The 25,472-nt window shown below is 43.9% G+C and overlaps 1 protein-coding gene across 2 annotated transcripts; it reads left to right on the top strand.

Annotated features, from left to right (window-relative positions):
- The first annotated feature begins 1,176 nt into the window (after nt 1-1,176).
- gsap (gamma-secretase activating protein) lies at nt 1,177-24,216 on the top strand. Of its 2 annotated transcripts, XM_030113641.1 has the most exons (33): nt 1,177-1,463; nt 2,256-2,326; nt 3,262-3,318; nt 3,438-3,507; nt 3,776-3,823; nt 3,916-4,004; nt 4,326-4,392; nt 4,591-4,640; nt 5,033-5,143; nt 5,281-5,337; nt 5,444-5,490; nt 6,095-6,180; nt 6,296-6,298; nt 6,987-7,064; nt 7,176-7,262; nt 7,455-7,547; nt 7,762-7,930; nt 8,368-8,458; nt 9,443-9,512; nt 10,168-10,247; nt 10,382-10,462; nt 10,740-10,862; nt 11,066-11,115; nt 12,533-12,564; nt 14,014-14,075; nt 16,056-16,151; nt 18,497-18,567; nt 18,764-18,858; nt 19,422-19,541; nt 22,049-22,110; nt 23,254-23,358; nt 23,473-23,569; nt 23,761-24,216. In XM_030113641.1, the coding sequence occupies exons 1-33, from the start codon at nt 1,376-1,378 to the stop codon at nt 23,859-23,861; spliced, it is 2,607 nt and encodes an 868-aa protein (XP_029969501.1). In that variant the 5' UTR covers nt 1,177-1,375; the 3' UTR covers nt 23,862-24,216. The 2 variants fall into 2 exon arrangements, with proteins under 2 accessions (XP_029969501.1, XP_029969502.1); XM_030113642.1 differs by lacking the exon at nt 6,296-6,298.
- Nucleotides 24,217-25,472: the final 1,256 nt, after the last annotated feature.

The following is a 25,472-nucleotide window of genomic DNA, read 5'->3' as shown; positions in this document are numbered from 1 at the left end:
AATTAACTTTACTTTAGAATAAATGACCAAGGCTATTAGTTTAGGAATGTCAAGATATATTTTGTTGCGATAAATTTCATGTCTATTGTGCCTGGTTTCAAAATGTTACAGCCAATTGCTTTGTCTCAGTCTTCGAAATTCTCTTCTGTAGCTTCATTCTTCTCCATTTCTCAATATTCCTTTAGAACTTGCAGAGTTCATCCAGTTTTATTCCCTCCTTTAAACGGTTTTGCACTCAATCAGTCCCACCAGACTACAAGGTTAATTTTTAATGGGAGGGTGAAATAAAGGATGACCGTTCAGCAGATTCTCAGAGTGTCTTTTATGTTTCTACAGTGATGGACAGCTTTTGTAAAGCTGCTCATTGTTTTAAATGGATTTTGGACTTTCAGACAGTTGTCCAATCATCTTCTAAAATCACAAAGAAAAACAAAAAAAAAAATCAAAACAGATTTGACAATGAAACAGTTGTACATGCATAAACATGTATAAGAAGTGAGTGAGTTGAAAAATCCTACGGATGGAGTAATTACAATTACAAAACAGAACTGATTTAATCAAGCAGAATATTGTAGAGGTTATACACATTTCTTCAGAGTCTTTGTGGCATTCAAACTTTTCCCAGAATTCCTCCCCTTTCTCCTTTTAAAGTGGCTGTATAAAAATCAGACTCTCCATCTTGTGAATCAGCTTTATGAAGTGTTTAAGTGTCTTCAGGTTGGGTGGATTTGGTTATTGCTTTTTTACTAACCATAATGATTCTCAATGTGTCTCTTTTACACAGACCTTCAGGAAGTTTTCCAAGGTACATTGAGGGAAATAAAATAAAATAAAATAAAATAAGAAATCCAGTGTTTATTATTATTGTTCCACCTCCTTCCACATTTCTTTAACTTCATGATTTTTTTAAAAGTCGAATTATATGAATGTAACTCCAACACCTTGCACAAGACAACAACTGTGAACTACTTGTCCATTAGAGTCAGGCAAAGTGTGTGTCACGGCGGTGGAGTGGCTGTGGAGGTCCTGGAGCCTCCAGCGGGGCGGTGTGAGATTCCAACCCGCAGGATGGACGCCTCCCTCGGCCTATAGCAGCGGCTCTCCCCGCTCACCCTTCCAGCAGGAAGGTGGAGCTAAAAAAGTTCGGAGCGACTTCACATTTCCGCATAAGAATAAAGAAAAAAACCTTAAGTGTCAAGTCATGAGGAACCGCAGCGAGTTAAACGTCAACCGAGATGTTTTCACTTTACGCAGCGCTGACAGTGAGACTTTCGGTCACATGATGTGAAGCCTCCAGCCCGTAAGGTGCTGCCTTTTCTCCAGGAAACATCCTGCTGCTTTTCACGGGAGGGATTAAAACTGGAAAGGCCCACACATGCTGAGTTTGAAGCTCAAATTTGACCTGCACAGAGATGTGGTGTCCGATCTTCTCAGAAAGGAGGCGTCTGTCTGCAGAGTCAAAGGTGAGGCGTTCAGGGACCGGGTCAGGCTCCTTACATTGTTTATACTGCCGCTGGGGTTGATCTACCACATTAAAGTGGGATATTCTGTCATTGTTAATATTGTATTCTCTCAAAATTATAGCTACCAATACAGAAAAACCTATGTTTAGGTCGTTTAGTATACAAACCTCGACAGCTTCCGATAATCAGTGCTTCTGTCATTGTGCGTATCGAACACCAGATGGCGCTATTTCACCACCCACGTTTCCCTTAAATAATTTAATTAATCATCAAATACCCTACAGATATCATATAAATTGAATGGGCGAATAAATCATTCACTTAATTAAATCTTTAATATTAAGATTAGGTATTGGAAGATACTAGTTGTGGAAAATTCCCCTGTCAGTTTTCCATTTAATGAAAAAATATTACATATTGCATCAATAGGGAATGACATATAGTCGGGAAATTTCTCAATCCCTTGTATATTTACGTTGAAAACATCTTAGCAGTACTACCGTAAGAGTTAATAATATTGTAATACACTTTTATTGTCAGGCTCCATGCGGATAATAAATCGATGGTTATTGTGCAGACAATGCATCAATATTTCATAGGACTACATGACATGTTTTACACAGATTCTCGCCAAACGATCATCCTTCACAGCAGGGAAGCAGGGTGTTGATTTGGCATCGCGCTTTGTCCGTTCAGGATGAGCGGCGACAGGGACACTGAAAAACTTGTCAGGTTACAGGCTGCTGAGCTGATAAGCGCTGTGTGTTCCTCATAATGATGCTGCGTCTGCAGAATACTCCGGAGAGGTGGACACTCGCATCCTGAACATTGAGAGGGATGGGGGCATCCTCTACTCCTGGAAGGTAAGTCCACGGTGAATGCGCTGCATATTAAGTGCCGCTTATGCCATTTACATGGTAATTAAAAGAGGGGGAAGTGATTGTCCTAAATCCAGAATAATCTAGTGCTCTGTCTTGTGAAGTTGTCTTCCAAGCTCATCAGTTCTCCGGCCTTTCACTCTCATGACACACACTTTATTTTACAAATTTATAAATGTTTGAACACATTTCCAAGTGTTTTTTTTTTTTCCTGAAAGAGGTTCACACTGTGAGAGATTTTCAGTCTCATCTTGTCTCAGTCCTTAATTGAAACTGCACTAAGTCAGATATTCAGGTCCTGGTTTTATCTCATGTCTACACCACTTATCTTCCAATTAAAAAAAAAAAAATTAAAAGTGTTTCTATTCCTCAGTAGGAAAACTTTGAATGGATTTGAGTCTGAATGACACTGAAGAAATAAATCACCTTGAATTTCTTTCAAATTGAATATTATCACATAAAGCATTCTGTGTTGCTCTGAGTCCTCTGTAATTCAGATTGATATATTTACTAAGTTTGGGAATCTTGGGTCTTCTTTTTAGATTTTAAAAACAAAATTCTGTGTCTGGAGCCACACTCCTCTGTGCAACATACATTTTTAATGATAGACCCTCTGAAGAGTGTGTGGGTTTCGGAGGTTAAAGACAGCGTGCAGCCTGCAAAGGGAAAATAATCTCCTTTTTTTTTAGTGCAAGGTTCACAGTTTTGTGCCTGCTCGACTGCGCCTTGGGTTTCAGAGCACGCTTCCTTCTATTTCAAATATTCTGAGCCCAAAAATGTGGGGAAGTGCTGGTTTAAAATGGGGCGAGTTGGGTGGGAATAATAAAGAGGTCAAGGATGACTTTTAAAACACTGGTATGGCCCTTGTGGGAGATTTGACCCTCTCACTCTGGACCTGAGGATTCATTTTGTCCTAACAGGGAGCGACAGGTACCACCAGGATCGGGAAATTTGACCCCGTCACCAGAAACAATAAGGTATTCTGTGTTTCCCATTCCCCTTTTGGTTCTGCCAATTTTCCCGTATCGTTCATGCATTTGTATCCATGCAAATTCATTCGTATGCGTGTTGTGTGTGTGTGTATATCTGCCTCCAGCTCCTCTACACGTTTGACAAGCAGGTGTGTGTCAGCAGCTGTTCCCTGAACAAGGACGAGACGCTGTTAGGTGAGCCTCTGTAATGTACAGATAATGGAAATCATCAGCGGCGCGCTCGGCTAACAAGGACCCCAAATCAGGTTTTCGTGTCTTGAAAGCCCTCGGCTTTGTTCCCTAACGCGACGGATTCGGTTTGGGTGCTGATTATTGTCTGCAGCGGCGCCTTGTCATCGTTAGAAAGAGGCAGATTTTGTGTAGCCAGTGGAGCGTGTGTGTGTGGAAAACATTTAAATTCAGTCAAATGACTTTTTTTTTTTTTCTGCATTTTTGCACTCAGCTGTCAGCTTGGCTCAAAACACCAGAGGAGGGGAGCGACTCAAACCAAGTAACACGCTTCCTCTTTCATTCACTGTGACATTAACCTCCTCAGTCAAATATAATCAGACATTTTCACAAATGACGTATTTGTCTCCTCAGTATCAAAGTGTCTCACTCTCCTGATTGAGATCCATCCCATCAACAACACCAAAGTCCTCAAAGCGGTGGACTGCAGAGTCAAAGTGCAGGTAGAGTGATGTGTGTGTGTGTGTGTGTGTGTTGCTTTGGCCAGTTTCATTCAGGTTTTACTGCAACCAGGAGCTGACACTGCAGTTATGCAGCATTCGACCCGAGGAGTGCCAGACACTGCATCTGTTTCTCAGGCTCCTGGCCTCGAGATGCCATTCTGTCACTTTCTGTCCCTTTTTTTTTCAAGCATATGTTATTTTTTTTCCTGGTATCAGCATTATAACAGTCAGTTATTACACTCTTCATTAAAATGTGGGGAATCTGCAGAATGGTAAACACAATAAACTGCCCGTTTAACTTTCTCTGTGGTGCTTTTCCAGTTCCTCCACCAAGACTCCAGCAGATCAGTGCTGGAGAGCCATCTGCTGCTGTTGACTGAAGACGGATGTAAGTCTTTGTGTCTCTCTGCAGCGGATAATGTGTATGAATCTGCCACAAGATAAAAACACAAAAACCTAAAGGGAACCGATCTGGCTGTTTTTTCCTTTTTCTTTTTCCAAATTTTGAGAGAGAAACTGTTTTCCCTGGTGAAACGTTACACCGGCCGAGGCTGCCATTGCGTAATTATCCGTCTGCGTGTTTCAGATGTGGATCTATACCATGTGCTGCTGACCAAACAGGAGGGCTATAGAGTCGTAAGTTACACATTTCTCACTTCAGTCAGCTCTTTTTCCTTTTTGTGAAGGCAGTCTGTGGACTGTTGCCTTAGCTGAGCCATAAATTGCATGCAGGATTTTGTGTTTGCAACATTTTGTGCAGTTCTGTGAAGATGTAAAACACATAAATTCCGTCCAAGATCACACAAATTTAGTAATTATTAAGCAGGGATGTATTTATGTAACCCAGTGCAAGGAATGTATAATCTCAACCTTATTCTGAAGCCATAAACTACCCTATGCTTGTCTCAGGCTCCCAGGGAGCTTTGCATTAAGAATTCAGTGTGTGTGCAGAGCTGAATACAAATGTGTGTCTGTGTGTGTGTGTGTGTGTGTGTGTGTGTGTGTGTGTGTGTGTGTGTGTGAACCAGGTGATGGCAAACCCCGATCGTTTGTCCAAAACAGCCGAGAGGATAGTGGAGGATCTCTGCTGGGTTCAGTGGGACGGACACACACAGAGACTGTACTATATCACACACAAGGTGATGCACGCACACACGCACACACACACACACACACACACACACACACAAACAATCGTTAGTGCAAATGCGACTCCTTTACAGCCCAGTGGCGGTTTTATTTCGCCGAACACTAAATTCTTCACACCTTTTCGCAGGAGAGGTTCCTGCTGCGGTGTGTTCAGTTTCACCCCGCCCATAACTGTGAGACCGTGGTACGTTACCTCCCGCTCAATATAAACACCGCCGCATTTCTTCATTCATGCCTCACTTTCCAGTAAAAAAAAAAAAATACACACACATCTCTCTCTTCTCCAACAGTTGGAGCTCCCACTAGAGTTGCCTGCCAATCCTTTCCACACAGTCAAGTAAGGCAGCCACCATTAATACCAAATAATAGAATAAATCCTCCATCCGTCTGTCCGTCCTTCTTTCTAGTGTTACTAAGCAACAAGCGACTTTTGACAATATGCCTGTAAAAAAGAGTTTGTTATAAAATTAGCAGTGCAACATGTAACTAAAAGTTAGCTTACATTTCTAAGAGCTGTGATTGGCTGCCTGCACGTTTAGTATTTTATTGCTGCTTCTTCTACTTGTCATTAGTCTGTAATTCAGAATTATATTGGTTTCATGAATTGTAGACGATCTTCCCACAAACACTCGATTAAAGTTAAAATTTGAGTTATGAATCTGTCAGACTCTTATGTGAAGCTGACAACGCAAGTAAACAACATAACAATATCAACATATTGAGTTATGTGCACATTATAAAGTAGTCAGGCATAATTGAGAGAAGCAACTGGAAAATAAATTGTCACTTTGTAGTTATGAAGTAACTCAATCACTTTTAACAGAAAATCTAAACTTTTTATACTTTTAAAATTCAATATCTTTCAAGTTACTGATGCAACTTGAAGTTTTTTGTTGTATTTTTTATTTTTTTAAAGATTTTTGTGTTTATATTGCAAACAGGTTTGCAAATCTGGGTTTTGACCACTATCACACTGAAAGAGCAGAGAAAGAAGTTGTGAGGATGCACATCTTCACAAACAGGATAGGTAACACACACACACACAAACACACACACCTTCAACATCTGTACTTACACTGCTGTTTGGATAACATGACTAACTCTGAACGTTTCTATTGTGTATTCGTCTTTGTGAAAACAAGAAGGTACGTTTCTACTCTTTTCACAATCATCAGTGTGTAATTATCCTCCCGCACATCAGAATCTCATGATCCGAACAGTGTGAGCAATGAACATGAGAGTTTTGTTTGGTAACAGATCAAGAATCCATGTCACAACACTGTAACCAGATGATTTCAGACGATAATCTGCCCACTAGATCTGCTTGTTCCTGTCTCTCCTCTTACTGGTTTCACTTTCCCTGAGTATCTCCAGGCTTCCTGTCCCGGGTTGTTTCCCACATGATTAAATATAGAAGCTGTTTCAACCTCCAGAAACAATGGCTGAATCACACGCCGGCAGAAAGCTGCTCTGTTTTAGTTCTTAAAGCTGCCTTGAGTGACGTGTCAATTAATTTAACTGTCTTCCATCAACTGGCATTAATCAGGGTTGAAATATACGGCTCCGGCTTTTACGTGTTGTAAATTCAGGTGTGGAATAGTTTATTGTTTTGTTTACATCATTTGCATCGGGCCTTTTGAAAGGTCAATGTTTTGCACATTTGTGTGATCTGATGATGATTCAGACTGCTAATGAGGCGCGGACGGCGTGATTCATTCATTCATCAATTCACCGTCATTGATTGCTTCATCAGCGCCTGCCACAACCGATTTCATCTCTGGTATTAAGTGCCGCTGTGGATGGACGTGATCTATTATTGGTGTGTGTTTTTAGGTAGCATGTGTGTGTGCTACAGCCAGCCCGCCGGAGACAAGCAGGAACTGATCTACACTGTGGTTTTAGTCCACAAAGGTGTGTGCATTACCTCCTAATGCCCCCACTCTCTCTAAATGGCCGTCCCTGTCGCCGTTACTGTTTTTACCTTGAACCCGCGGTGACGGATTCAGCCCTCTCTTTCTGCAGACTGCAGCAAGAAGTTCAGAGTGTCGCTGGGCGGCGACGAGCCGCTGCAGAAAGCCTCGCCGCTCCATCCGCTGTTCATCCCTATAGGTCAGTGCACACGCTCTGTAATGTAATGCAGGCACACACACGCGGACATCCGGACCGCAATAAATCCAACCAGCGCTTGCAAGTGTGGCTGAACTTTTGCTTTCAAAACAGAAACATAGCCGCAGAAATACGAGGGGGATAACTCAGATTCTGCATACCTGCACACTGACGGCGCGCTGCCTTTCTTTGTAGGTTACTACGTGGTGGTGTATCTGCGGGGATATTTCCTCCACTGTATCAACACCAGGCAGCAAGAGATGCTCTGTCATTCCCTATTCCTGTCTGGTGAGACAAGTTCAGAACAAATTTAAGCTCAGCGATAGCTGCAGAGCGCCTTATCTGTTCTTTACAGGGCGCGCTTGTTTTTTCCCGCAGTGGTTTCTAAACTTGTATAAATGCAAAGTTGTCACCAGTATTTCCTGTCAGAGAAAGAGAAAGCATTTAGTGTTTTTTTTTTTTTTTCTGTGTCTTTATTCTTCCTCTGGCCGTGTGTATTAAGGTCATGGCGTCGGCCCGGTCCTGCGGGGTCAGTCGGATGTGTTGACGGTGCTGCATGCAGAGAGCGAGCCGGGCGGCCGCGTGCTGGACCTGGCCGCTGGGACCATCCACACTGCTGAGCTCAGCTCGGCCTACCTGCTGCAGATACTGCAATCAAACACAAGCCCGAGGTAAACTTCCAGCAGGAATGAGGCGCCTGTGTGTGCTGAGGTGATGTATTTGTACAGTGTGTGTGTAGGAGGAGGAGGATAGGGAAAATAGGTTGGCTGGAAGCAGACAGGTGGAAAGGGAAAATTATTTTTGCGAGCGTACACCTGCAGAGTGTTTGGGAAATAAATTTAGCCTTAAACTTGAGTCTCTGCCAGCAGACACCTTTGTGTTGAGCCACAGAGCTCGATAAAGATGCAGCAGCGGCCCTTTTCCCCATTTGTCTCTTTGACAATTTTTTCAATCACTTTTTGAAACCTAAATCCACTTTTTAAACGGTCCATACATCACGGTGTAACAGCTGACTGTTGGCCAGCCGCCGCCTTGTCTGTGTCTGTGCGTGTTTATGTGTGTGTAAAGGTGTGTTTGTGGTCATGTCGCCCCCCCCCCCCTGCTCAAGGTGCCCCAGCAGCTGGACTGACCCCCAGCGCCTGGCTGCCCTCCACTGCCTGCTGGTTTACATGGGAAATGACCCAAACCTGGAGCTGAAGGTGCAGATGCAGACAGATAAAAAAAAAAAAAAAGTGACCTTTAAAAGGAAAATTTACTGAGGCAGTAAAGTTCTCCTGTCAGGTTTCAACATTTCTCTTCCTCCACACCGACGACGACATATAACGCACCGACCTGCTCTGACATGATGTAGTGGTTAGTCTTTACATCCCGGTTTTATTATTATTTTCATTTTCTTTTTTTTTTTTTTCACTGCGGTATGATTACAGCTGAGGAGAAATGAATAAACACCCTGCAGAACTCTTAAAGCATTTCTGCTCGGGTGCGGTAGATGTCAACCTTGAGTTGGAGGCCTGCAGAGACGACGACCAGAGAAAACAAGATAAAAGTCCGTCAGAAGACATGCAGAAGATCGAACCAGTGGAACAGAAAGAAAGAAGGACAGATATTTGGATTAGGCGCAGATCTGACCGTGACTCAGCCACATCCATTCTGGTGCTCCAGCTGCTCTAATAGATTGTCATAAATTATTTCTTCCGAGGGTAAATGAGTCACCGGCTTCGCCGTGTTTATAACCTGAAGCTTCCCCGACTTTGTGTCCCGCTCTGTCTCCGGCCTCAAATTGACTCGTGGCAAAAGACATATTTGTTCAAAGAGCGAAAAATTGGCAGCAGGAAACGAGTTTACACTCAGCTGCCGCGGAGACGCTCTGGGCGAGGGTCTTCTCATTTAGGGCATCATTTATTTTTCATGTGTCTGTAATGCAAACATCACACACCCGAGCTAGGCCATCTCCAAAAATCCTGAACTGGAGCTGTTGGAATATTAAACAAGATTTCCAAGCTGACATCACAACACCAACGTGTTGCTCCAGGAGTGAGAAAATGTGTTGATCTTGAAGCTTGACGCACTCGTTTGAGCCGTGCTTGTCGCAGCATAGGGACACGTGAAACACTCAGCCGATCGGGTTGGCCGCTTTATAAAGAAACCCAGTCAACACCTGTGTGTCTCTCTTCCGGGTCCAGATCATTGAGTGGCTGTGTGACAACGTCAACACCTTCCAGACCTTCGATCAGATCCAGGAGTTCATTTTAGGTCAGTGGCAATTGAAGCGCACAAGTCTCCCGAGTACTGCTCTGGCTTTCCTTTCGAGCCGAGCTCCTCTCTCGCCTTTTCATGTCTCTTGCTTTCTGCGGCCACTGCCGCTGCTCACATCTCGCCGACACATAGCTGGAGTCTTTAATCAACTCTGCTTCTGAAATTTCCTTCTCGAGATCTGGTTATTCTGGGATCGTAGAGTGTTAGAATGTTGCAGGCCGTATTTGGTGAAGTCCAGTCCAACATGTAACACATTTCTGTGTCCATACATGGCTGCGCTGCATCGTTTTAACAGAAATGGGAACAATGTGCGATGCTACTTTTATAGTTAAGCAAACATCACCCTGAGAGTAAATGATTGCATTAAGCCGTGGCGCACCTGCCTGCATAAATTAGCATTTTATGTGCCGCGATAACCACTTCAGCTCGCTTTTTTAGAGCTTATATTAACACAGGGGTGACTGAAGACTACAGCGGCGACCTAATAAATGATGCATTAGAATGCTGTGATGGTAATAATAGTGGTGGGACATGAGCTCGGTGCCTCATCCTGTCTTGTGGGTATGCTTAGATAAAAAAATTCCATACCTCTATACCTTTAAAAGGTAAAAAATTAAAAGTCTGCCTGTTTTTTTCTGTCTCACATGCTCAGCCTCTTTGTACCGAATCAGCTTTGAAAAGTCTCTGGGCTTGGATAAAGTCCTCCCCTACTCCTCTGTGTTCGAGAAGAAGGTACCACGTACATTTTTTACACACATTCGCACCACTATAAAGGTATAGAAAGTATTGATATGAATGTAGAAGAGGGCTTTAAACACTTGCGCACATGCACTGGTACATTTTGATCTCTGGTCTTTGTGATTCAGGAGCTCCCAGCGAGCTTGTTGGAGGTCCCAGGTGTGTTTTGTACCAGCGAGTCGCATATTGAATCTGTCATCAAAGGCAAGGTAAGGCCCGTATTTCAACATTTTAATACATTCATTGCACTTTTAAGCACTCTCGAGTTATTATTGAGCAACGCGTGCGATTTATCTGAACTGCATTAGCAAAGAGCCTCACCTGGAACCAGTTTATTAAACTTCACCTCAGTGAAAATTGAGATGATTTTTTTTGTGCAGTGCATCTGCTTGCGTTCACATTTCCGATGCTCTTTTCTTTCCCCCTCCGTTGTTTTGTCCTTGCTCTCCGGCGCGGCTGTGTGTTCCTGTGTGTGTTTGTGTGCAGACCAGGAGTCTCCAGGGCTTCTGGTCAGAGCTGCAGTGGAACACAGACAGGACGAGAAACCTGGACGCCGGTCCCAATCCCAGATTCAGGAGCTCACACACGGCGGCTGATTGGAACAAGGCGGTGAGTGTACACAAGAAAATCTCTGTATATACAGCAGATCAACGTTAAACACCGCTGGATCGCTGGGTGCATGTGAAAACCTGAAAACATGAGCTTTCGGGTGTGTGTTTGTGAGTGTGTGCTTGTCGCAGCACACCTGCGGGTTTCTGTCAGACAGCAGTAGTGTGTTTCCAGCGATGGTTTGATGGCGTTGCCTGTTTCAGAGATCCGAGATGAGACCCTCCAGCCACCACTTGGAGGAGAACACAAAGAAGTAGGTCCACCTCCCGACACACACATCTAACACTGGTTCGATGTCCAGACGTCAGAGTCCTTAAGCAAAACACTTCACAGTTTCTTCACAGACAACAATACGTACAAACCAACAATCTTAAATATTAATGTTTGTATAAATTCAGACACTGGCGTTCAGAAAAATTCTTATGTACTACAAGAAAGGCTTGTTTTCTTCAGGGATTTTCTTTCACCTAAAGTCTGAACACATTCAACACACGTCTTCAAGTAGCAGATTAATGCACAGTAGTATGTTTGATGGATTGATTCAAAGTGACATTTCAAGAAGTGCCACAGTGTAGTTTCGAGGCGTAATGCAGGAACACTGAATATGGTTTCATTAATATGCCGATGATAGAGTGTTTTATATATAAATATACTGATTTAATCAGCAATATGGTTTATTACTGTTGGATTTCTTACACTGGCCTTGTGAGCTTTGCTTCCACGTTATGGGATTTTTGCATACTAGTTGCAACTTTTGACATTTGAGTTGTTTTTTTCCTGGGCCGCCATATTGACCTAATGTATTGAAGACATTAAATTCAGACTGTAATCCCTCTCTGCTGTGCTCTGGGGCAACAGCGAAGAACAGTGTGGAGAAAAAAAAAAAAACAATTCCAGACTCTGGCTGCCTAAAAAATACTTAATAGAAAGACTATTTCACTGCAGTCTTTTTATAGAGTTTGTTTAATTAAGGCGCTTTCTTTTGAGGCTCGATAAGTACGAGTCTTTGCCAGTCGCATGAGTATGAGAGTCGAGCGGAATTGTGAATGGAATAACTGCAGCTAGTGTAAACTGCAAAACACTGACTTCAAAGAAGATCCAGGCCCGGTCTTTGTCTTGATGACCGTGTCCATGTCACAGCTCAGCTCCTTCTGCAAACGCTTTGAAATTAATTTCCCGGCCGCACTTTAGATATTCCCCGTCTCTGCAAACTCCCACAGCTTAAAAAATGCATTATCCAGCCAGTTAGCGGCGCGCTCTCTAAATATAAAATATCTGCTTCAATTAAAAAATGTGAAAAGTGAAATTATGACTAAAGGCCCTCATGAGTTCAGGATGAAGTGACACATCTTTGTACGCGCCGCTGATGGGAAGCCTGCCCTGAATTACAATACAACGCTGTCCTGTTTGTGCCACGGATCAAACCGATGAGCCTTTTGGTTCATAATTAGCTTTTCTTCCTCCAGGCCAAACAACACAACCTGCTTACCAACTTTTTTTTTTTTTTTTTAACTTTTATAGCGTTGATATATTTTTGCTGCGGACTGCGGCGGCGAAGCGTTATACCGCCTCGGCTTACAGACTAAAGAGCAAGGCTGTTATTATAATGCTGGCTTGAGGGATTGTTTTCATGCAAAGCTTTTTATTTTATTTTATTTTTCTTCCCGCAGAGTTCTATCAATGGTGGACACCTGGTGTCTGGGTAAGACGGCGTAAGCACGCTTTGCGTGCGCACACACACACACACACACACACACACACACTCCCGTGCATACAGTCAGGGATGCAGCTCACATGCACACAATGCACGCGTTGCGAATGCCATAAATAACTAAACCTTGGCTTACAGTGTAACTGTGGATGACAGTGTTTGGGGTTTGTGTATTCTTCCTCTGCATTCTTCATGCTCACTGGAGAATCTGGCCAAAAAAAAAAAAAAAAAAAAAAAAAAAAAGCTACACTGATTCATGACAGAGAGGTCAAGGAAGAGGAGAGGTGAAGAATTCTGCAATTATGTAACAACGCTGGTTAATTTGATGCTGAAGGAGTCGGGGGTTCGTCTCCGCTCCTGCGCAGCTGTTTCGCGTCTCACATAACGGGGACTTTTCCTCACCTCGATTTATGTTCTCGTATGAGATCATTCACTCCCGATCTCCCTCAGATTCACAGAAAACCCCCTCACACGTGAAAGCACGCAGCCTTTTGACGTTATCTCATCGGGGCCCCTCTCGGGGCCTCGGAACGCCAGATTTGCTGTTGCAGAATGGAAGAAATAGAAAAAAAAAAAAAAAACGAATATAGGCTGATTCCCAAGTGTAAACAGAGCAGCAGAGGGAGGTAGCACAGGTTTAGGAGACATCCATCCTGTTCTGTAACATCTTAGCAATGTGGAGCTCAAGGAATCTAAGTCACTTAACGTGACGCACTTTGACCTTTGCCATCACAGTGACCCACATTTGTCAAACGGCTGTAAGTTGCGATGAGCTCGATGTTTTCCGCTCTGAGGTTGATTCTGTGAAGCAGTTGGTCTCGTCTCGTCACTGTCTCACCGCAAAACATCAGGATAATGTCTGAGCAATCATACAATTACAGGAGTGGATTACTTTGAGAGGCAAACACACACACACACACACACACACACACACAGTCTGGTTGTTTGTTCAGCTGTGCCTGGGGATGAGCTATTTATATGTGTAACCTTAAAACCTGCACGGGTGTGTGTGTGTCTGTGTGTGTGTTGTCAATGTAAAGTGTGTAATAATTCATCTAAAGTAACCGGGCTGATATGTCATCTGCTTATGAGCAACTGACATTAAGGAAAAATAAGTGGGTATGCGCACACACACACACGCACGGCGGGATTCGGGATGCATTTTTAAAGCAGAACTCACCAAAAGAATCCATTAAAATCTTAGAGTTGCTCTTTTTTCCCCCACTAAAAGCCATAAACAAGTGAAAAAAATGTGGATTTCTTCTCTTCCCACCGATGGCCTGTTTAATGATGTTGCTGCATGCACACACACACACACACACACACACACACACACCTGAGGCTACCTGTGCTGTTCAGCCCAGCGCGGCTGCCGCATCAAAGCCTTCTTCAAACATCTCTTTTATGCGGGCGCTCGCGCTGTTCCCCGCTCTTCTCCAGATAAGAAGCTGGTGCCACTTTTCCAGGAGGAGGACCATCAACAGAGGGCACTCATCGGCCTGGTGAGTGAGCCGGCAAAGCTTTATCACTCCGCAACAAGCACAAACAGAAAGCAGAGCGTGTGCTCAGAAGTGTGTTTGTTTTTTTTTTTTTCTTTTTGGAGGCCAGAGCTTCCACTTCCTGTTAAAGTACATATTACCACTTCAGCATACAGACTTTTGAGGACACCAAAATTCGAGGAAAGGGTTTTGTGGAAGGTCTTTTTTTTCCTTTGTGAATGGCCCCGTCGTGCACCTGGCCTCCGCAGAGAGAAACTCTGACGTTAATCCCATCCGACACATCTGAAGGGAAACTGAACCGTCGTCTTGCCGCTGGGGTCAAATGAATGCCTGCGTGCCCACCCACAGGAAGACGGCAGATAAAACAGATTTGTTCAAGAGAAACGCCGAAAAGGTTTTTACTAAAAAGCCACAACCACAAGTAACATGTAACTTTTATCGTCACTACTTTTTGCTATCATGTATAAAGTTTTTAGAGACAATAAAACATGCACATATTTAAACAAAAGGATTCATAAAGCGTCTCTCTGGACCTTTAAAGTTATGCCAGCAAATTGCTCCAAGCTTCGATCACCTCGTGTTTCTCCACAGATTGTACGACAGGCCTGTTTTTTAGCGGTTATATAAATAATGTGGCTTTAATCAACTTCCAGTGTGAAAGAAGAGACCTTCAGGAAAAGAGGGAAATAGGTGTTTATATGCCAAAAATCATTGTTGAAAGATTACGCTTCCGAATCTGTTTACATAAAAGAAACGAAAAGTGATAATTTTAGGCAGTTTGTGGCAGTTTATAAAGAAAATAAACACTTTCCAATCTAATAAGATGTATTGTGACAACATAATTTACCAAAACACAATTTTCCTCTGTGTTTATGTTCTGTTTTCATGTGTAAATACTTCAAATATAATTCTCTAAAGCAGCTCGAGCAAACTGATTATTTCTCTATTATTAATGTTTTCTTATGGTTTCTGGATTTATGAGTGACTGGCTGGGAAAATAACATCAGATAAGCCATAAAACCATGAACCAGCATTGTGTGATTTTTGGATTAAAGTAGAAATGGATTTCGTTTCAACTCGCGTGTTCTTTAAAGACCTTGAGAGGCAAAGGTTGTGAAATTAATCACTCACTTCCAGGATCAGTCGAACACGGAGACATGACAAAGCATCCACAGATCTCAAAAGCGGGAAGTCCTTCGGCGTCTGAAAAGCCGACGGCCGCTGACGTCCCGTCGCTCAGAAATCAAAAAGAGCAGGATCAGAATGCAGAGCGAAGGATGGTTTAACGCAGAACCTTCTTCTCCTCCTCTTTAAATAATTACACACGTCACGCCGTGTGTGTTCTTCTTTTAAATCCAGCCGTACACTGTTGTCAGACAGGAGTCTAACAGCTCCCGGACTTTCCTTTACCTCAGGTTGATATATGGACCCCGAAAAGTCTGTAGTGAAACGCTGACAACCCATTATTTCCCTACACAGTCATCTTTTAAGGTGAAGTTCCTGTTACGCTTCAGATGAGTCGACACTTTAAAAAAAGGGCATCTTAAGGTCCCTGTCCTGCATTTTTTTCTTCTTTTTCCCCCCCTGTTCGCTGTTTGATGGACAATTTCATATCCCCCCCAGTTTTCTCTGTACTCAGCACAGTTTTTAAAGAGCAGATAGCTCCGATTTAATGGAGTTCAGGCAGGATGCTGGAAGCCTCTCCGCTATTCTTAGACGTTCCCGGTCCTCCAGTCTTCCCCTCTTTATTTCTCTTTCTCTCGTTCTCCTTTCTCCCACCTCTCATATCCACAGGTCCTCTCCTATTTTTTCCTCTCTAAAATCAATTTGGGGACACTGCACTCGAGGAAAAGTTGGAGATGAACTCAGTTTGCCCCCGCCGAGTGCACCGCACATTATTCTGAAAACACACAAGTTTAGCTCCAAGCCACACACACACACACACGGGAGGACGATCAGCGTTCGTATTTTTTTGCGTTTCAGACAGTGGATCGGCTTCGAGAGCACCTCAACAGACACCTGCCCCGACTGGGCAAGAAGAAGATCGACTCGCTGGTTGTAAACTACGTGGCCAAACTGGTGGGTGTCCCGTGAGTGTGTGTGTGTGTGTGTGTGTGTGTGTGTGTTAGTGAGTGAAAGTCACCGAGCAACTGAGGCAGAGCTCTTAACTTATGATTTTTTAATGTTTATCCTTTCCAGGGAAGGTTAGGCGATACTCAGTGAGAAACAGGCGGTGCGTCATCTATTTTGACTAAATGGTTCACTTTAGGTTCCTGGAAACCATCAGGCCTCTAAAACAAACGTTTTTTTTTTTATTTTCATCACCGTGTATTCACCAACGGAGCAGCTGCAGGCTTTTGGCTGTTATTACCATGCCGATCACCGATAGCTCGGACAGTGAGAACACCAATCATATGCCGGTAAACAAAACTATTTGTTGCATTTCTATTATTTATGGGTTTAAAAAAAGAAAAAAAAAAACAGTTTTGTTTGAGTGGTTGAGAACGAGGAGAGAGGAAAACACCACCAACTGTTGCAGATAATAAATCACAGATGAAAGATATATCTGTACGTGGCTACTCCAGCTCATTTTATATATTTAAATTCTCTCACAGAGTTTTTAATCAGAGTTTTCTCTGGGTGTCATTTCCCCACTTTTACTGCCAGAATCTACCCAACCAAGTACAGAGGAGTGTATGCGTTCGGTTTCTCCTTCTTGACAGAGACTCTCAGTTCTGTAAAGTCAGACTTTAGTATTCCCAGAGGGTAAATCCCCCCGCAGCTAAAGGGCTGACATACAGCACATATCGACACAGAAGTATTAAATCGGGCCAAAGGTAAAGCTGGAATCCAACAGAAAGCAAGATGCACAAGGTTTTTTGGACTTCATAAAATTGCAAATGACAGTAAAAAAAAGTGGAAAAAAAAAAAAAAAAGAGCAGAGCAATCCTCCCTGCTCACTGAGGGATCAGTCGATGCAGCCTGGCACGACGGGGCTCATGAGTTTTAACCTACACCTTCTGACTCCAGATGAAGCTGTTTCATGCAGCTCAGCTAAAGTAAAAAAAATAAAATAAAATAGAAGTTTCTCATCTTCGGAGACACATAGACTTATTGAGAACAAATTCACACAAGGACCCGCGCGGAACGGCGCCGGGGGAGTCGACTAACTCGCTTCTCACATCAGGCTGACTGATGCTTCCGCGAGCGCCGCCTTCCCTTCATCAAGTAAAGAACGTCTTCTTATTGAGACTAATGGTTGTGTTTAACACGGGGGAGACAGATCTCAGCCTTTTAGAGCCCAGGAGCTTGTCTCATGATAGATCAGTCGTGTTTCCTGTCCCCCACTTTCTGAAAAGAACAACCAACATCCGAGTCTGAGTCTCTCAGAACAGGAACCCGTAAGGTGTAAAGCAATATGTTTATTCAGCACACAGAGAAGCCGACGCTCATTAGAAACAAACCGCTGATTCCAGATTTTATTCTAATGGAGAGAGAATCCACGCAGGGATTACCCTGCGAGTCTGTGGCTTTAAATCATTTCATATTTTTGCACAAACGTATTATTAAAATATGTGTTTGTGCTTTGTAGTGGCGTCAGCAGAAAGGTGATAGTTGGAAAAGAAGGACGGGAATTTTACACAAGTTGTTTTTGGCCATCTTTTGTGAAATTAGAGAATGACGGAGCAAGCGGGAGAAGATAATGTGTTTGTTACGAAACACAATACGAGTGTGATCCAGAGAGACAAAACATCTTTTAGATAAAGAAGAAATTTACCTACGAGATGAAAAATATTTTAAACTTGTTGGATTTTTTTTTTATTTTTGCAAAACTTATTAGAGGTTGTCACTGTGTTGTACTGAACGGGTGAAGCTAATAGAAAAATCCCGGCCCAGAGGTCGTGTGAGGATGACGCTGCTGGCGTCCGGACCGACGGCGCTCCCACTGGAGGAGCGCAGGAAGTGCAGGAGGGAAGCTCGCTTTCCTGTTTTTGAGCGGTCTGCTGCGGCGGTGACGGCCGGCACGTTTCAGACCGGGTCAAGTGCTTTGAAACGATGACGGATGTACGCACACACACACACACACACACACACACACACACATTCACGGTGGTGTTGAAGCTTTTAGGGTGATCGTGCGCCTGGTCAAATATTTGCTTACGTCCTGATTTTATGTGCTTCTTTGTTCGGTGGAATTAAAAATGGGAAGTAGGGGGGAAAAAAAGGAAGCGAGGGCGTCGAATGTTGACGTTTCCTCGAAGGAAAAAAAGTGTTGAAATTACTTTTTTTTTTTTTAGAGAGAAAATGTGTGTGATGTGCAAAATTTTGTGGAAAATGTCTCATTTCAGTGTAATCGAGCATGTCCTGTTGAAAGAACCAAACCGTGTGTGTGTGTGTGTGTGTGTGTGTGTGTGTGTGTTTAGCTGGAACTCATCAGGCACATGCTGGAGTCGGTCTGGCTGAAGCACAGGCTCGGGCCTCGTGTTCTGTCCCTGTGAGTATCCACTCTCCTCTCTGCTCACGTCTCTTCTTTAAAGTCGTGTTTTGCGTTGCGAAGACGTAAAGTGTGCGACGCTGGCAGAACGTGAGCTCCCAGACCCCCGCCACTCCCCGCCGTGTGCGTCCGTGTGCCCCCATGACGACCTCTCCTCTCGCTCGCGTTACATAACGATCATCTCCGAATATTTCAGGACACAGCAGGGCAGTCCGGCTGAATGGTCGGTCTTTCACTTCATGTCTCGGATCCTGGAGTCCGTTCAGAGTCTCTGCTTACCCCTCCCACCTGGTAACACACACACACACACACACGCACACCATGAACACTTAATCTGTACTTAGTTACTTTCAGTGTGTATAATTCAGCCTGTCTCCAGTCCAGCCAGAATAACAATGTGTGTTTGCACCGAGGGACGGCAGACCCGGCTCTCCTCCACTCTAATGTAACCAAAAATATGTTAAACGCCAGCAACGTTTGCAGACGAGGGCGAGGCAGAGTGTGAATACATTTTCAGTCATTTGAATTAATTTTTTGGCTGAGCCGATCCCCCCCACCCCCCACCCCGTCCCGTGATTTCAGTCACTTAGGAGTAAAATGTTTTGGGGGCTGAAATCCTGGAGTGTGCAGGAAAACGGGAGAGAAGATGAGAAATGCCCCGCAGCAAGGCAGCGAGTCGACTGCAGGTGTAGCGAGTCTGATTCCCTTCAGTAAATAAAGGTAAAACAGAAACAACAATCCGAAGTTGTGCAGCCAAGGTGATGTTAGGAAGTCTTCCTTTGATTCTTTCTCTTTTGATTCTCTTTGACTGACAGCGAGCGTTCTCTCCTCGTCTCGCCGCCGCTTGTCTCCAGGCTATCACACCATGTTGGCGGTGTTTGCCGTGCGCTGCCTCCCCCGCCACGCCTTCCTGCAGTACGTCGACCACGGCTTCCTGCAGCTCACCGAGACCTTCGTGTCCCGACTCATGACAGGTCATTTTAAAATATACATAGAAGTCGAACAAGTTGGAGAAATTGGAGGAATCGCATTGTTCGTTTTCAGCAAAAAAAAAAAAGTGCAAACATCTATAACAAGCATCTGTTAAAAATAAAATGGTGAAACATGTCATGGAAAAGTTTGGTATTAAGGTTGAACGATCCCGTCTAAATCTCACTCCGCACACACAAGGCCCTACTTTCCTATTAGTTTCAGTGTCGATCAAACCGCGTCGGTGTAAAGAAGCTGGAAAAATGAAGGTATTCATGATGCAGCGAGCATATTTCCAGCTGTCATTAGGAGGCAGGAGGAGGCTCCTTCTCTTTGTGGCGCTGTCTGCCGTTTGATGTCAGGAGGAGGAAAAAAAAAAAAAAAAAAAGAAAAGAAGAAGAAAATACAGGAGTGGATTGAGATAGTGATTGAAAAAGTAAAAGCCTGGAATAAACGTCGGCGTCTCGCTCACACGCAGCAGTTTGTGTGTGATTCTCTGAGATGCTCAGACACATAAACCAAGCCGAGAAGAGCTGACAACGGCTTCGACTTTTCCAAACTTTCAAATCCAATTGACCCCTTTTAATTAGTGAAACGTAGACGGAGAGCAAAGAGCAAATCAGATGGAGATTGGTTTGTTTAGCGGCTCGAGAACACAGATTAAAGAAGGAATAAATGAGCTGCACCGATATCAGGTGAATGATGGGAACATTCGCAATAATAAGAAGCAGGATAAGTTGAATGGAAACAGAATTTACTGCAGTTTTAAACCTTTAATTTTCAGTAGTAGTATTAAATATGCATTTCAAATCTACATTATAAGACAAAAGTTGCATTCAGTGGATTATATTTACAGTCTGCTTGATGTTGGTTCTTTCAGCCGCAGCTGGAAGGTCAGCGCCCGCCTTGCTTTACCTCTCAGCAAACACATGCTCTCCGTCACAAATACAAGCTGCATACTAATCCTGCAGCGTGTCCGCGGCATAGCAATGGCTGCACTGTGCATCATGAAATGCAAGGGCATTACTCACAAACACTCATGATGTATTTTTTTTTTTTTTTATTCTTTTGTAGGCTTAATTTTCTGGAAAGTGTATCTTCCTAAAGCCAAACACTGCGGATTGGTGCTGGGATTAGTAGATCTGAAAAAAAAACCCAAAAAAACCCAGCATTCCTTATCGCTCCTGAGTTTTCCGCGGTTTACATGACTCTTTGTCGTGTTCCGAACAAACAAAGATCCGTGAAGATAAAGCGATTATTCAAAAGCGGCGAGTCCAACATCAAAGTGGGAGAGAAGGGTTTTTCCAAGACTTTGAAGCGAGCGGGTTTTTGCGTCACCTCTCCCCGGGGATTCATCACATATCGATATTTCTATTTTAAATTCAGCTTTCTTCACGCAGAGTAATTGGACGGGCAGGTGTGCTCTTTCTGCCTCGTTACAAACTAAACACACACAAACACGTCCTCGCTGAAGCTTTTTCCAAATCCAAGCGGTCTGACTTCACCTTTATTCCCTCTTGTCTCATTTTCGCTTTTCACATAAATACAGGTTTTTTTTTTTTGGCAAAGAGTTTAGTTTCTCTCCATGAGTTCACACAGAGGAGCCTCATCTGCATATTCAGAATCACAGGTGCTTAAATTCAGCGATCTGCATTTCAGTAAATTAAAAACAATCTGGGTTCGTTCAGCTTCTTTTGTGACAATAAAGAGATCTGAAAGCACCAGAACCAGAGTTTAACAAACTCCCAGCTTTATTTTGAAATTCCAGCTTAAATATTATCGTGACGTTTTACAGTTATAAACTATTTTTCCAAGATGTGGAGCTAATGAGTTTCTCATAGCCTGAAAGTTTAAAAGGTTTAATTGGATCGGCCTCGACTGCAGGCTGAAATACCCCCACTGAAAGAAAGGAAGAAAAAAAAAAATAGAAGAAATTAAAACCAGCGCTGCAAATAAGCCAAAACATTTCTACTTCCATGAACACATCAGTCCAATTCTTCAAGAATGTTGTGCATCAAGTTGTCCACAGATAACTAAACAAAGCATGGTGGAGGTATCATCATGCTGCGAGGCTGCTTTACTTCCTCTGTGGTTTATCGTTGGATTTCTTTGCGGATGTGGCAAAGTCATATCGTCATTTATGTTTTGAAAGTTGATCTTGTAGAGGATGATAAACATTCATCTCGCACTGAGGAGGATAATTCAGTGAATTCTTAATTGGCGGCGCTGAAGAGAAAGACAGACGATGACTGCTGGTTACTGGTATTATTGAATCAGGCTGGATATGAGATACAATCATCTTTACTCCACTAACTTGATTTCCTAATTAATGGGAAATGACTTGCAATAAAAATGTGATTTGCAGGAGCAATTTGGGAGCTGCAGTCGGAAGAATCGAGCACGTGGCTTCTTGTCAGCTGGCCGCCACTTCAAGAGATGTTTAATGCATTTATTCCACTCACAAGAAAGAGAATGAGTAACGTCTTATCTCTTTCTTTCGCTTTGTGTTTAGATCTGGACAACAGCGACGCCAACGAGAGACTGAAGTTCAGCATCCTGAAGAGACTCCCCCAGGTACTGTGTGTGTGTTTCTGTGTTTGGGGCGACAGGCGGACGTGCGCGAGGAACGCTGTAGCCTCTTCCATTAGCGAGGCGGGAGGTCTGATCTTCTCTGGAATGGCTCTCCACAAACTTCCCATTCTGGTCCAATTAAAAGTTTGAAGTTATTTTAGGTCTCATCTCCCTCAAGCCCCCCTCAAGCCAATCACACAGCACTTGTGTAACCAGCTGGTGTGTGTGTGTGTGTGTGTGTGTGTGTGTGTGTGTCGAGGAAGGGGTTGTCGATGAGTGTGTGTTCGCACACTCACCCTTGTGTAACTTCCACGTGCTCTTGTGGGGCTACAGTTGTAGATTTGTGTGTGTGTGTGTGTGTGTGTGTGCATTACAGCCGCACCATTATCAGAGGAATGTGGAGTGTTTAGTGTCTCGGTTCGGTTTCCTCTCCGTCAGACGCTCGTCGGGGGAGTTTTGGCAGGCTGGAGATATTCAGACGAGTTTGGAGTTTGGCTCCGTCCAGCTCCGCCTCATTCTGAGGAAGTTCGGATCAGGAGTGGATCCGTTCCCGCAGATTAAAGCGCCGATCAGAGATCTGCTTCGACCACACACACACACACACACACACACACACCGGCCATGTGCTGTTTTTGAAAGCCAGTGTCATAAATCAAATTCCTCCGCGTAGAAAATAACCCATCATTGATTTCAAACCGTTTGCAGATGAAAAACTGCGACGATGGTACCTGAAGAAAAATGTGCGGCACGTAGTTTTCTCCGCGCTCGTGTTTGTCTCAGCTCCTCTGCTCCCGTCTCCGAGGGAATGACAATCCTTGAAGTGATTCAGCAGCAATTTTTTTTTTTTTTCCTTATCAACTACGCAGAGCTTTGGAAGCAGACTTGAGCAGAAGCTGCAGTTTTTTTGTTTTTTTTTATTGTTATTGTCAGTCACACCTGAGGTATCTCTTGGTTTTAATATTATTTATTGCATTTCATGACTCTGAAAAGTGGGATTTCTTTGAAACCGCTCATTAGCAGTCCCTCTACTCAATAATAATTTAACAGAATAGAAACAAACAGATGTTCACATGCTCCAGGGATTCGGTTTAGTTTTTTTTTTTTTGCTTCTTCTTCTTCTTTGCAATGCACACTGTGTCGTTTCAGCCTATGGAGCGCCGGATCTACCACATGTGGGATCATCCCGTCAGCTCGGCCTCCATCTCCAGAGATTACGTCAAGACCCTGCTGGAGAAGCACGACAAGAATAAGGTGACGCACGTCGTCCTCCCTTCCGCCGAACGCCGCAGACGGGCGAGCGCTGCAATGCTGGCGGTGTAAAAAAGAAAAGCTGCGCTCGTGTTTTTGTTTTTCCTCCTTCCTCAGGGAGTTCAGTGCACCGGCAGAGACAAGCCGGGCTTCAGACCCGAGTTCCTACCTCTCACCCATGTGGCAAGAATACTCTCTGATATAGAGGAACAAGGTAGTGTGTGTGTGTGTGTGTGTGTGTGTGTGTAGTCTGCTTGATTTAGATACTTAAGTCTGTGGAGGATTAAGACAGGATGTGTGTATTTATTGTGTTCTGGTCAGAATGCAGCAACCGCTATCACGCAGGAGCAGGAGAAAGTGTATGTGTGTGTGTGTGTTTTCTTTAAACTATCTCTCCCCGAACAGCTCTGAACCCGTTCGAGGAGCAGGAGAACGTGGACGCCCGCTTCGTGGAGGAGACGGCGCTGAAGCAGACGCTCATTCTGCTGGGCTTCGAGGAAAAATGAAGAATGGGGAGAAGATGGCGGGTGGAGAGCGGGGAGCAGATGAGGGGGAAAATGTGTTCGAGGAGGAGGAGGAGAGGCCCGTCATCATCGACTGGGCCTTGAGGACGAGTAACGCCTGGATGGGCGGATGATGGAAGGACGGACGGCGGGAAATGAGGAATGAATGGATGTACTGAAAAGCGGAGAAGAAGTTCTCACAGTTGGATGATAAATGAGGGACGGATGGATGGAGGCGCCTGGACCAACAGCCGGAGGGGGAGAAAAACAGGCAGCCGGCTCGCCTCCTCGTTTCAGGAAAAAAAAAAAGCGAGACGGGCCGGGATGAAGCTCCCTGATTTCTAAAACAATACGTGGACAATTCCCAATAAGCCGCGCTGTCAGACCTTCAGCTAAAACTTTAATTTACTTTCAGCTTTTTGAAGTTTTATTGAAACCCAATACCTGCTGGCAGTTCTCTTTCTGAAGCAGCAAAATCTTCAGTGTCTCCACTTCATATAATTTCCACACACTGGCGTCGAATCCAGTGAGCGGTATTGATAATTCTCTTGTTTATCCGTCTGTTCCCTGTAAATGCTGCTGCAAAAAAACATGCAAACAATACGACACAATCAGCAGCAACAACAGATATGAATAATAGAGAAACGTCGCCATTTTTCAAGAATACAAAAGACGAGAATCAGAATCAATCTTTAACACAACGTAGAAATTATACACACAATAATTTATAAAACAAAAATCCATGAGCATAAATGAATTATGGATTCCATACAGAGAGAATAACAAGTTAACCCAAAAGTCTCAGACTGCCTGTTGACTGTTTTTATTTGGAAGTTTTGGGACATCTCAGACCTCGTTCAGTACGATCGGATGATCCAGAATCATGATGTTCTGTAAGGCTAAAATCAATATTTCTGCTGGCTCTGCTCACCCGGTTCTCCCCTACAGCCTCGGCTAGAGCACGGCGTAATCAGGATGAAGACAAAGCATGAAACCCTGCGCCCAAAGACGCCACGTCTTCATTTCTGATCCGGGTCCATGTAAACGGAGCTATTGATTACAACCAGGAGGAGGCCGGGGGAAAACACCTTGGGCTGCCTGCAGGGTTAAAACTGAAAGAACCGAAACATAAACACAGACATTTCTCAACCTGTCGGCACATGGACGGAATAACAGGGGCTCCCTCCGCAAGCAGAGGACGTGTTTTGTTGGTGTGTGTACATAATCCTGAGATCGTCTCAAGGTTGTTTTTCTCATAGATTCCAAAGTTTGTTTGCATTTCATGATTTGATTGCAAAACATTCGTGCGAAAGAAGGGATTTGCTGATCGTTCCTCTGTAAAATATATTGTAAGTAAAGAGATTTACTAAGAGAAGCGGTTTGGTGTGAACTTCCTGTTAAACCCTGGGTGAACCGGAGGCCGCTCCGAGGAAAACGTGGAAGGCGATCCCAGCTTCCGATCGGAGTCTGTTAAAGCTGAGCGGGAAGTGAGTGTTTGAGACAGACTCAGCGGAGTTCCACCGAAGTCAGGAAGTAACCTCGGAGTCAGCCGACACACGCTGAGTCATACTTAAAGATCACGCCCATCAAGCCTTTACACAACACACGTGCTGG

This window comes from Salarias fasciatus, chromosome 17 (assembly GCF_902148845.1).
Source record: "Salarias fasciatus chromosome 17, fSalaFa1.1, whole genome shotgun sequence".
NCBI lineage: Eukaryota > Metazoa > Chordata > Actinopteri > Blenniiformes > Blenniidae > Salarias > Salarias fasciatus.
Note: the sequence above shows the minus strand (reverse complement) of the source record. Positions and strands in the feature narration are given on the sequence as shown.